Genomic DNA, 12,376 nt, shown 5'->3' with positions numbered 1-12,376 from the left:
TCTGTCTAACACAGAAACGTATGCAGCATCCCAACATTTCATTTCTGCTTTTCTGTTGGCTAACATTAACCCTTTCACATTGGGTTTCATTTCAGCTCAAACATTTCCCTCGCAGTCATGGAACATAGCTTTCATTTTCCAAACAGGGCAGAGATAGCTCTCGGGCCTCCCTCTAAAGCCCACAGCTCAGAGATGCACAGGTCGGGAGCTGAGGCGAGGGGAAGGGGATGCACTCCATGTATGCTCAGAGTCTTATTTCTCCAGCTGTTCCAGTGCTGCCCCCCCCCCCATGCATTTCGGCTCCAGGGATGCTCCAGCATCCTGTCTGAGGGATGTCATGTGCTTCAGGACTTTCATCTTGTGTACCTCTCTCTCTGCGTGTGTAAAAAACACCACTACGCTTCCTGTGCAGCGCTAAATGAAGATCACACCGTTGGACTACCCCAGATCAAAGGCCTCCTGTCTCTCTCCAAAACCTCTTCGCAGCCGACCTTCTGAACAGCGCAAGGAGCCATGGGGAACAGCGTAGTAAGTTTCAGCTCTACGGTCATCTTGAGTACTGTGGGGAAAATCGGGCTAGGCTCAGGGTGGCGTTGTCAAGTCCAGTTCAAGAAATATCTGGGGACTTTGGGGGTGGAGCCAGGAGACTTTGGGGGTGGAGCCAGGAGCAAGGATGCGACAAGCATCATTGAACTCCAAAGGGAGTTCTGGTCACCAAATTTAAAGGGATCCGCACACCTTTTAAATGCCTTCCGTCCAATGGAAATAATGAAGAATAAGGGCACCTTCTTTGGGGACTAATAGAATTGGACCCTATGGTCCAATCTTATTGAAACTTGGAGGGTATTTTGAGGAGAGACTCTGAATGCTTTGCTGAAAATGTGGTGCCTCTACTTCAAAAAAACAGCTCCCCCAGAGCCCCAGATACCCACGGATCAATTTTCCATTATACCCAATGGGAATTGGACTCCGTAGGGAATAATGGAGTGCCCAGCAGACATTTCCCTCCCCCCCGGTTTCTGATGACCCTGAAGTGGGGGGAGGGCCTCCAAACCAGGAGATCTCCTGCCTCCATCTGGGGATTGACAACCCTACCAGGTCCCCGTGGCCACTGGTGGGGAACGGGGAGGGAGAGTTGCTAGATTCAGTTTGGGAAACTCCTGGAGGCTGGGGTAGGGTTGCCAGTCCCCAAGTGGGAGGTGAACAAAACACAGAACTGAACCCAGGGCCTGTGTAGCCGCCACACCTGTCAGACTTCAGTCTGCTACCCATAGGAGGAATCATATACAAGACAGTGGACTGTAACCTTAACAAGGAAAGGTCCCCTGTGCAAGCACCAGTCTTTTCCGACTCTGGGGTGATGTTGCTTTCACAATGTTTTCATGGCAGACTTTTTACGAGGTGGTTTGCCATTGCCTCCCCCAGTTACACTTACACTTCCCCCCCAGCAAAGCTGGGTACTCATTTTACCGACCTCGGAAGGATGGAAGGCTGAGTCAACCTTGGGCCGGTTACCTGAAATCTAGCTTCTGCCAGAATCGAACTCAGGTCGTGAGCAGAGAGTTCAGACCACAGTACTGCAGTACTGCTGCTTTACTACCTTACAAGAGCGGTGTGAAATAACTTTATGATTTTTCTATGGGCATTTAATGTATTTTGGTTTGTGATGATAATAATATAATTGCATCATTATGAAAGAAATTGCTTCAGCATTTATTTGCAACATAAAAACGCAGTGGTTTATTTCGAGTGTTTGCTAATCAGTACACTGCAGTTTCCGGTTTGCCCAATCCCAGGTGGGGGCAGGAAAAGCAGGTTGTACAAACCTCCGTGTGAACCAGCCTCAAAAAGTATACCAACTTGGATTTCCTCAGTAACATGCAAACATTATTTCAAACACTAAACAATATTCTTTCATTGAAACGTGCATAAGGATCATCCACCCCTCACCCAAAGTCACTGAAAGGGCAAGTCAATGTCCAAAATTCCTTAGTAGACGGGTGCAGGTAATAATTCCACAGGTAGAGTTTTCCACAGAGACCAACGCTCCTGATGATTTCTTCTGTACAGCAAGGCACAAAGAATGATACGCGACGTGGTTGTACTTAGTCCATGTTTTGCAATTGCTTCTACGCGCTTTCCAAAAAATATACAGTTCAAATGCTGATGCTTATACTCACTTCCATTCAGTATGGTCTCGGTGGAAAACTCTACCTGCGGAATTACTACCTGCACCCGTCTACTAAGGAATTTGGGGCACTTACTTGCCTTTTCGGTGACTTTGGGTGAGGGGTGGATGTTCCTTATGCACTTTTCAGTGAAATGATATTGTTTAGTATTTGACATAAGTTTTGTATGTTACTGAGTAAATCCGAGTTTGTATACTTTTTGAGGCTGGTTTGCGCGGAGGGGTGTTAACCTGTTTTTCTTGCTCCATTAACCGCGTTGCTCTTTGTTGCTTGCACAATCCCCAAGTGGGGGTGGGGGATCCCCCGGTTTGAAGGCCCTCCCCCCGCTTCAGGGTCATCAGAAACTGTGGGGGGGGGGAGGGAAATGTCTGCTGGGCACTCCATTATTCCCTATGGAGATTGAGTCCCATAGGGGATAATGGAGAATCGATCCACAGGATCTGGGGCTCTGGGGGGCTGTTTTTTGAGGTAGAGGCACCACATTTTCAGTATATCATCCAGTGCATCTCCCCAAAATACCTTCCAAGTTTCAAAAAGATTGGAGTAGGGGGTCCAATTCTATGAGCCCCAAAAGAAGATGCCCCTATCCTTCATTATTTCCAATGGAGGGAAGGCATTTAAAAGGTGTGCAGTCCCTTTAACTGTGATGGCCAGAACTCCCTTTGGAGTTCAATTCATGTCACACCCTTGCTCCTGGCTCCACCCCAAACTCTCCTGGCTCCACCCTCAAAGTCCCAGATATTTCTTGAATTGGACTTGGCAGCCCTACGCAGGCCCCTTCTCAAAAGCCTCTCTAACAAAGCTGCAGGGGAGAGGCAGAGAGAGGCAAACTTGGCGACAACGCCAGCAGCAGCTGCACCAGGCAAGTCAGGCAAAGAGCGGCTCAGTTGCTGGTCGCACATGCAGGCTGGGAGGGCTGCAAGCAGGGGGAAAACGGAGGGGGAAAGCTGGCCTGGGGCCCCTAAAGGTGTGGGGCCCCATAGGCCAGTGCCTAATTGTTAATCCGGCCCTGGGAGCAATGCCTAGAGTCCAAATTCCAAAACATCTGTTTCCTCCAGGGGAACTAATCTCCATAGCCTGGAGATGAGCTGTAATTCCAGGGGATCCCCAGGTCCTATCTGGAGGTTGGCAACCCCCAGCTTGGGCTGGCAGGGTGGGCATAAAGATTTCCAGTGGGGCTAGGCCCAGGTTGCCAGGTCCAACTCAAGAAATATCTGGGGAACTTGGGGGTGGAGCCAGGAGACTTTGGGGGTGGAGCTGGGAGCAAGGGTATGACAAGCCCGATTGAATTCTGAAGAGAGTTCTGGCCATCACATTGAAAGGGACCACATGCCTTTTAAATTCCTTCCCTCCATTTGGAATAATGAAGGATAGGAGCACCTTCTTTGGGGGATGGACCTCTTGATGGGACATGGTTCTTTGGCCACTGTGTGACACAGAGTGTTGGACTGGGTGGGCCATTGGCCTGATCCAACATGGCTTCTCTTACGTTCTTATGACACAGAGTGTTGGACTGGATGGGCCATTGGCCTGATCCAACATGGCTTCTCTGATGTTCTTCTGTGACACAGAGTGTTGGACTGGAGGGGCCATTGGCCTGATCCAACAGGGCTTCTCTTATGTTCTTATGTGACACAGAGTGCTGGACTGGAGGGGCCATTGGCCTGATCCAACAGGGGTTCTCTTATGTTCTTATGTGACACAGAGTGTTGGACTGGATGGGCCATTGGCCTGATCCAACATGGCTTCTCTGATGTTCTTATGTGACACAGAGTGTTGGACTGGAGGGGCCATTGGCCTGATCCAACAGGGCTTCTCTTATGTTCTTATGTGACACAGAGTGCTGGACTGGAGGGGCCATTGGCCTGATCCAACATGGCTTCTCTTACGTTCTTATGCAGCAACCTTTTGCTTCCCTGGTGGTTTGCCATCCAAGTCCCAACAAAGGTTAACCTTATTTAGCTTTTGAATTCTGTTAAGAACAGGCTAGCCTGGGCTGGAGACAAACCAAGGTGGCTGGCCGTTGCCTGCCTCTTCGTAGCCACCCTGGACTTCCTTGGTGGTCCCCACCCAAGTACTAACCAGGGCTGACCCCGCTTCGTTTCTGAGATCTGATAAGATTAGGCTAGCTTGGGCTAGTCAGCTCATTACCAATCATTTATTTATGTATTTATTTTATTTTGGTAAATTTGTATTCCCCCCTTTCCCAAGCGGGATCAGGGCGGATTGTTGTTGTTCAGTCGCACAGTCGAGTCCGACTCTTTGAGACCCCCTGGACCAAGTCACGCCAGGTCCTCCTGTCTTCCACCATCCTCCGAAGCCTGCTCAAATTCGAGTTTGTTACATCAGTAACGCTGTCCAGCCATCTCTTTTGCTGTCCCCTTCTTCTTTGGCCTGCAGTCTTTCCCAGCATCCGGATCTTCTCCAGGGAGCGCTCCCTTCTCATTGGGTGGCCAAAGGATTTGGACTTCAGCTTCAGCATCTGACCTTCCAGGGAACAGTCAGGGTTGATTTCCCTTAGGACTGACTGATTGGATATTCTTGGAGTGCAAGGGACTCTCAAGATTCTTCTCCAGCACCACAGCTCGAAAGCATCTATTCTTTTGTGCTCGGCCTTCCTTCGGCCGAATTACAGCCAGATAAATCCAGTCAAATACAGTAAAATCAATCAAATGCAATTAAAACACAAGGCAGTACTATATGACAAAAGCGGGTGGGCTCATAGTGCAGGTTAGAGTTTAATCAGTGGCCCAAATATGATAAATGAACCCCATGGCACAGAGTGGTAAAGCTACAGTACTGTAGTCCTAAGCTCTGCTCACGACCTGAGTTCGATTCCCGGTGGACGCTGGGTTTTCAGGTAGCTGGCTTGAGGTTGACTCAGCCTTCCGTCCTTCTGAGGTCGGTAAAATGAATACCCAGCTTGCTGGGGGGGAAGTGTAAATGACTGGGGAAGGCAATGGCAAACCACCCCATAAAAAGTCTGCCATGAAAACATGAAAGCAACGTCACCCCAGAGTCAGAAACGACTGGTGCTTGCACAGGGGACCTTTCCAGATATGATCATTCAGATGGCGGAACACTGTGGGGGGAGGATAGTCGATGGAATAGGCAATAAGGAGGACACCCGCTTGCCTCACCCAAGCGCCTGGTGGAACAGCTCTGTCTTTAGGGTTGCCAAGTCCAATTAAAGAAAAATCTGGGGACTTTGGGGGCGGAGCCAGGAGACTTTGGGGGTGGAGCCAGGAGACACTGGGGGTGGAGCCAGGAACAAGGGTGTGACAAGCATAATTGAACTCCAAGGGAGTTCTGGCCATCACATTTAAAGGGGCAGCACACCTTTTCAAATGCCTTTCTTCCATAGGAAATGATTAAGGATAGGGGCACCATCTTTTGGGGCTCATAGAATTGGACCCTCTGGTCCAATCGTTTTGAAACTTGGGGGGTATTTTGGGGAGAGGCACTAGATGCTATACTAAAAATCTGGTGCCTCTACCTCAAAAAATAGCCCCCCCAGGGCCCCCAATACCCACGGATCAATTCCCTATTATTCCCTATGGGAATCATTCTCCATAGGGAATAATAGAGTGCCCAGTAGACATTTCCCTCCCCCCCACACACTTTCTAAAGGGAGGGAGGGCCTCCATACCAGGGAATCCCCCTCCCTCTCTCTCACACACACAAATACTTACTTGGTCTTCTTCCGGAGAACTGTGCCTGCTGAGAAAACGAAAGCAAAGAAGGGAGGGGCCGTTCTCCGAAGCCCTTCCTGTTTCCTCCTTCCTGCCCAGCCTTAAAGGGACAGGGATTTTACAAACTGCTCAGGAGCTCTACAACAGGAGCTCTATAGGTATGTTCTCCCCCCTCCCCCCCCCCCCCCCCCGCTTCTCAATTTTTGAAGACCGGGAGATTAAGCTGGGAACCCAGAAGTCTCCCGCTAAAGCGGGGGGATTGGGAACCCTATCTGTCTTACAGGCCCTACAGAAAGGTAACAAAACTGGTAGGGCCCATATCTCCATAGGGAGCTGATTCCACCTGGTCGAGGCAAGACGGACGTCCTTTAAATGCTTTCAAGTCACAACCGACTTACAGTGAAGCTTTCAAGGCAAGAGAGGCTCAGAGGTGGTTTGCCATTTCCTGCCTCTGCTTAGCAACCCTGAGCCTCCTTGGGGTGTGTGTGTGTGTGTGTGTCTCCCACGCAAGGCCTAACCAAGGCCAGCCCCTCTGAGCTTTCAAAATCTGATGCGATCGGGCTAGCCTGAGCCATCCAGATTAGGGGAAAGACTTACAGAGCTGGGTTAGCATTTGCCTGCCTCTGCAGAGGAACCCTGGACTTCTCAGTTCGTCTCCCATGCAAATACTAATCAGGGCTGACCCTGGTTAGCTTCTGAGATCTGGTGAGACTGCGTACACGTTTACTAGGGGGAAAGTTTGGCCACTGGGTGAGACAGGATGCTGAACTAAGCGGACTATTGGTCTGATCCAGCAGGGCTCTTCTGATGTCCTTATGAAGGCCTCAGCCTCTTGCCTTGATGTTGGTCCTCCAAGGAACTGGTTGCCCAATATGTGAGACAGGATGCTAGGCTGGATGGACCACTGATTTGATCCAGGAGGACTCTTCTGATGTCCTTATGAAGGCTTCGGCCTCTCTGCCCTGTTGTTGACCCTCCAGAGCAGGGGTGTCAAACTTGTGGCTCGTGGGATGGATCATGGCCCCTGGAGGGCTCCTATCAGGCCCACAAGCAACTCCCTGTCATCTGCTTCCTTCTCTTTGTCTCGCTTCTGTCTGCGTCACAGCTTGCTTTGCCAGGCTTGTTGATTCAGAGGCTGATTCCGCACTCATCTTTCTCCAGGGCAGACTTCCATTTCTGGGTGGAGCAAGCTGGCAATTTTGCCCCAGTTGCTCTGTGCCGTCATTTCTCCCGGGGCAAACCCGCGATCTGCCCTGCCACAGTGTTAACCTGAAGAAACAGGTTTACACTGTGGCCGGGCAAATCACGGGTTTGTCCCACACGAAATGGCGGCACAGAGCAACTGGTGCAAAATAGCCAGCTTGCTCCGCCCAGAAATGGAAGGCTGCCCCAGAGAAAGGTGAGTGCGGAATCAGCCACACAGAAGCTACGGAGCAAAGCCTCTATTTTCTACATTGGCTGACCAGCACATGGCAACTTATGTACAAACGCTCACAGTGCCCAGCAGCCATTTCATGTTTTCCTCTGGGTCTTAGTTTCAAAGCGCTGACCAAGAGATTTCTGTAATGAATGCTAATAAATCAAAAGTAGGTTTACAACTTACAGATGCACACTTGAACAGCACCTGAACAGCATACTCAAGATTGCTACAGCACAGACATTGTCTCCAGATTTTGGTGCAATACTTCAGACTAAGAATCCTAGAATCATAGAGTTGGAAGGGACCTCTAGGATCATCTAGTCCAACCCCCTGCACAATGCAGGAAACTCACAAACACCTCCCCCTAAACTCACAGGATAGAATCCTAGAATCACAGAGTTGGAAGGGATCCCCAGGGTCATCTAGTCCAACCCCCTGCACAATGCAGGAAACTCACAAACACCTCCCCCTAAACTCACAGGATAGAATCCTAGAATCACAGAGTTGGAAGGGATCCCCAGGGTCATCTAGTCCAACCCCCTGCACAATGCACGAAACTCACCTCCCCCTAAATTCACAGTAAACAGAGGTGTCAGTTATCAGAGACTGTTAAATAAACAAAATATTGCAAGAGCGCTAGTCTTTTAAGCATATTTTATTTTAAGTTTTTAAAAGTTTTTTTTTAAATCTTTAATTGTGTTTGTCTGTGTCCTTTATAAAGTTTATATCTTTGCTACTGTAGCAGGAAATAACGGAGCAGCACACTTCTGGTATGAAACGAAGTATTTACTATTGGTACCATTAGCAGGGTCCAGTTGAGCAGCAATACTCCAAAAATACTGAACCCCCCTCTCCGGTCCTCAGACCGTCTTTTTAAGCACAAAGCAAGCTTGCAGGCCGGCGCTTACGAATTATCTGATGCAACATTCCCCACCCCCTTGCTTTCCTGCCAGTATTTTACATTCCTCTGTCCCCCCCCCCCCCCCCCGCTTAGCAGCTCAGCAAGAAGCTTCTTCAGAGACGCCTGCCTGTTATCCAATACACATCTGTGTATCCGCACCCGTTGAAGGCTGCCTGCTTCTATCTCATTGCACCAGACAACCTTTTTGCTTTTTAAAGGCAAAAGCATATTTTCATTTATTATAGGGGTATTCATTAATTATTCAGGGGTCCCTCTTCACTACCCGGCATTACATTTTATTACACGTGTGGCCCGGCCCAACAAAGCCTCATTTATGTCAGATCCTGCCCTCATAACAAATAAGTCCAACACCCCTGCTTTACAGGAATACTGTACCTTTGCGTACTTGAAGCAAGGGGTAAAAAAAACCCTGAAGAAAGTGTAAAGGGGCGGGGTGGTGGGGATTCTGCTGTCTTTAGTCTCTGTTTATGAGCTTTTGTAAGGCCTTGCTCACTGTTGGAAACTGAAAAACCACTTTGACCAAAGAGAGGAGTGGCGAGAGAAGAACTAAGTGCAAACACCACAGGAACCAACACTTCTCTCGGTAGACGCTCTTGGGCGAAAGGAAGCGAAACAGCCTGTCAGCTTTTGATTTGTGGGATGGGGAGAAGATGCTGAAAAGGGGAGGGGGCGTTGGGCTCTGGGGAAGGTGCTGGTGGGTGCCACTCTGCCCACAACTGCCAAGTTGGAGACCCATGGAATAATAGATCGACCCAAATTGGGTAGATCCTGGTTATATGATTAAAGGGCTGGAATACTTTCCCTATGAAGAAAGGTTGAAACGCTTGGGACTCTTTAGCTTGGAGAAACGTCGACTGCAGGGTGACATGATAGAGGTTTACAAGATAATGCATGGGATGGAGAAAGTAGAGAAAGAGGTACTTTTCTCCCTTTCTCACAATACAAGAACTCGTGGGCATTCGATGAAATTGCTGAGTAGACAGGTTAAAACGGATAAAAGGAAGTATTTCTTCACCCAAAGGGTGATTAACATGTGGAATTCACTGCCGCAGGAGGTGGTGGCGGCCACAAGCATGGCCACCATGTGACACAGAGTGTTGGACTGGATGGGTCATTGGCCTGATCCAACATGGCTTCTCTTATGTTCTTATATGTAGGGGGTATCTTTGGGATATATACAGTAGACAATTTTTATCGAGTCTGTCCAGAAGTTTTGTTGAAGACATATGGCCAACTTAGTGACACGGTAGGGTTACCAAGTCCAGTTCAAGAACTATCTGGGTACTTTGGGGGTGGAGCCAGGAGCCATTGGGGGTGGAGCCAGGAGCAAGGGTGTAACAAGCATAATTGAACTCCGCACACTTAACCACTACACCAAACTGGCTCTCTAGCCAAGCTTGCGCTGAATTAAACTTGCCTGGAGAAGGCAATGGCAAGTAAAGGTAGTCCCCTGTGCAAGCACCTGTCGTTTCCAACTTTGGAGTGACATCACATCATGATGTTTTCACAGCAGACGTTTTATGGGGTGGTTTGCCCTTGCCTTCCCCAGTCATCTACACTTCCCCCCCAGCAAGCTGGGGACTCATTTTACCAACCTCAGAAGGATGGAAGGCTGAGTCAACCTGAAGCCAGCTACCTGAGCCCAGCTTCTGCCGAGATCGAACTCAGGTTATGAGCAGAGAGCTCAGACTGCAGTACTACAGCTTTACCACTGTGCGCCATGGGGCAATGGCAAACCACCCTATAAAAAGTCTTCCAGGAAAACCTCCTGATGTGACGTCACTCCATGGGTTGGCAACGACCCAGTGCTTGCACAGGGGACTACCTTTACCTTTATAAACCACTCTAATCAAATCAATGTTCTTCCCCAGGAATATGGTGGCTACAAACAGAGCTTAGACTCAGAAGAGATCTCCTTCTACTTCGGCAACAACTCCTACAATTACCTCAATGACAGCGAGTACTACTACAACGAGAGCGAAGGGTGCTGCCCGGATCAGCCTTGTTACTTCAGTACCATCCAAGCCTTCGAGAAGAACTTCCTACCATGTTTCTACGCCCTGATTTTCCTCCTGGGGTTGTGCGGGAATGGCATGGTGATCACCGTCTTGCTGCGGGCCAAGGAAGCCCTGCCAGGAACAGATGTTTTCATCTTCAACCTGGCCATCGCGGATATCCTGCTGGTGGCCACGCTCCCTTTCTGGGCGGCCCAAGCTGTGCACAGCTGGGTGTTCGAGGACTACCTGTGCAAAGTGGTCGGCGGCATCTTCAAGATCAACTTCTACTCCAGCATCTTCTTCCTCGTCTGCATCAGCTTCGATCGGTACCTCTCCATCGTTTACGTCATCCGCATGTACAACAGGTCCAAGTCTTCCGGGATCCTCCTCAGCTCCTTGGCTATCTGGGTCGTCTGCGTTCTCCTCACGGTGCCGGATTTCATCTTCCTGAAAGCCGAATTTGATTCCCGCCAAAACACCACCTCGTGCTCCCTCACTTTTGGCTCCAAATGGACGGTGATCGTTCACATCGTGAACCAAGTGGTAGCTTTCTTCCTCCCGCTGTTGGCCATGGCTTACTGCTACACTCACATCATCTTCACGCTGACGAAATCGAAAGGCTTCCAGAAGCAGAAAGCCATCTGGGTTGTCCTGACGGTGGTGGCCGTCTTCTTCCTCTGCTGGACCCCCTACCACTTGGTGATGCTTATCAACACCCTCATCCATTTCAAAGTCTTGGAGCCAAGTTGCGAGTGGGAGTCCAGGTTGGATGTCGCAGAGACCGTCACGGTGAGCCTGGGGTTTCTCCACTGTTGCCTCAACCCTCTCCTCTACGCCTTCGTTGGGGTCAAGTTCCGGAACAAATTCCTTGAGCTGTTGGAGCAGGTTGGCTGTGTGAGCCATGGTTTCCTGAAGAGACACGCCCGCCGGAAAGACTCGACGTGGTCCGAGAGCACAGAGGCCTCTTACGCGGGACTCTGAGGAGCCTGTCTGCGTTGTGAGAGACTCCACAGTTCCCCATTTAGGACATTTATACTACACGTATTTTCGTTTGCTGTGAACCCTGGGCTGTATTAAACAAAGCCACTTGAGGTGTTGAAGGAACGAGCTAAGGTTTATTTGAAATACCCCTCCGGGATGCTGAAAATCACCCGCTTTTGCTTTGTAGAAGCCACCATAGCTCTGAGTTCTGAAATTTCACTCACTGTCACCATTCTAATTTAGGGAAAGAATGATTATTAAATGATCAGGGCTGCTAGGCGTTAACCTAGGGCAGGGGTCCCCAAACCCCGGGCTGTGAGTTGTATAATCATTTTATTATATACTACAATGTAGTAGTAGTAGTAATAATAATAATAATAATAATAAGACATTGGATTTATATCCTGCCCTCCACTCCAAATCTCAGAGCAGCTCATAATTTCCCCACAACAGACACCCTATGAGGTGGGTGGGGCTGAGAGAGCTCTCCCAAAAGCTGCCAGATAAGAGTCCGCCCTTTCAAGGACAACCTCTGCCAGAGCTATGGCTGACCCAAGGCCATCCCAGCAGCTGCAAGTGGAGGAGGGGGGAATCCAACCCGGTTCTCCCAGATAAGAGTCTGCCCTTTCAAGGACAACCTCTGCCAGAGCTATGGCTGACCCAAGGCCATCCCAGCAGCTGCAAGTGGAGGAGGGGGGAATCCAACCCGGTTCTCCCAGATAAGAGTCCGCACACTTAATCACCACACCAAAAGAAAGTGCGCAATTGTATCATCCCGAAACCATCGCCCCTCCCCCCCCCCCGTCTGTGGAAAAATTGCCTTCCCCAAAACTGGTCCCTGATGCCAAAAGGTTGGGGACCACTGGCCTAAGTGCGCCGACCTTCGGGGGGTGCCACATTGGGCACTCCCATGTGACTCAGTGATGTTATCCGTGCGGGGGGGGGGGGGCACCAGAAGCTGGCTTTGCCTAGGGTGCCAGACGGTCTAGGGCTGGCCCTGTCAATGATGTCATTTCAGACCCTCTCACTGAAATCCATGGTGTGCATTTGGGTGCCAGTTTCCTCATCCCAAACTCTGAGACAGAAATCGAGGGTCTTGACATTTGTACCCAGACATCTGTAGTACAAATATTTTTGCATTTATGTGAAGAATTCATTTCCATTCCAGGACTTTT

The 12,376-nt window shown here is 49.7% G+C and overlaps 1 protein-coding gene across 1 annotated transcript; it reads left to right on the top strand.

The window, feature by feature from the left end:
- Positions 1 to 513: 513 nt before the first annotated feature.
- On the top strand, positions 514 to 11,201 carry LOC132585871 (C-X-C chemokine receptor type 3-like). Its single transcript, XM_060257748.1, has 2 exons — positions 514 to 528; positions 10,095 to 11,201. Exons 1-2 carry the CDS (start codon positions 514 to 516, stop codon positions 11,199 to 11,201), a joined length of 1,122 nt encoding a protein of 373 aa, XP_060113731.1.
- The last annotated feature ends 1,175 nt before the right edge of the window (positions 11,202 to 12,376 follow it).

The sequence above is a fragment of the Heteronotia binoei genome, chromosome 17, assembly GCF_032191835.1.
Source record: "Heteronotia binoei isolate CCM8104 ecotype False Entrance Well chromosome 17, APGP_CSIRO_Hbin_v1, whole genome shotgun sequence".
Lineage (NCBI taxonomy): Eukaryota > Metazoa > Chordata > Lepidosauria > Squamata > Gekkonidae > Heteronotia > Heteronotia binoei.
This window is presented reverse-complemented; position numbering and strand designations above follow the sequence as displayed.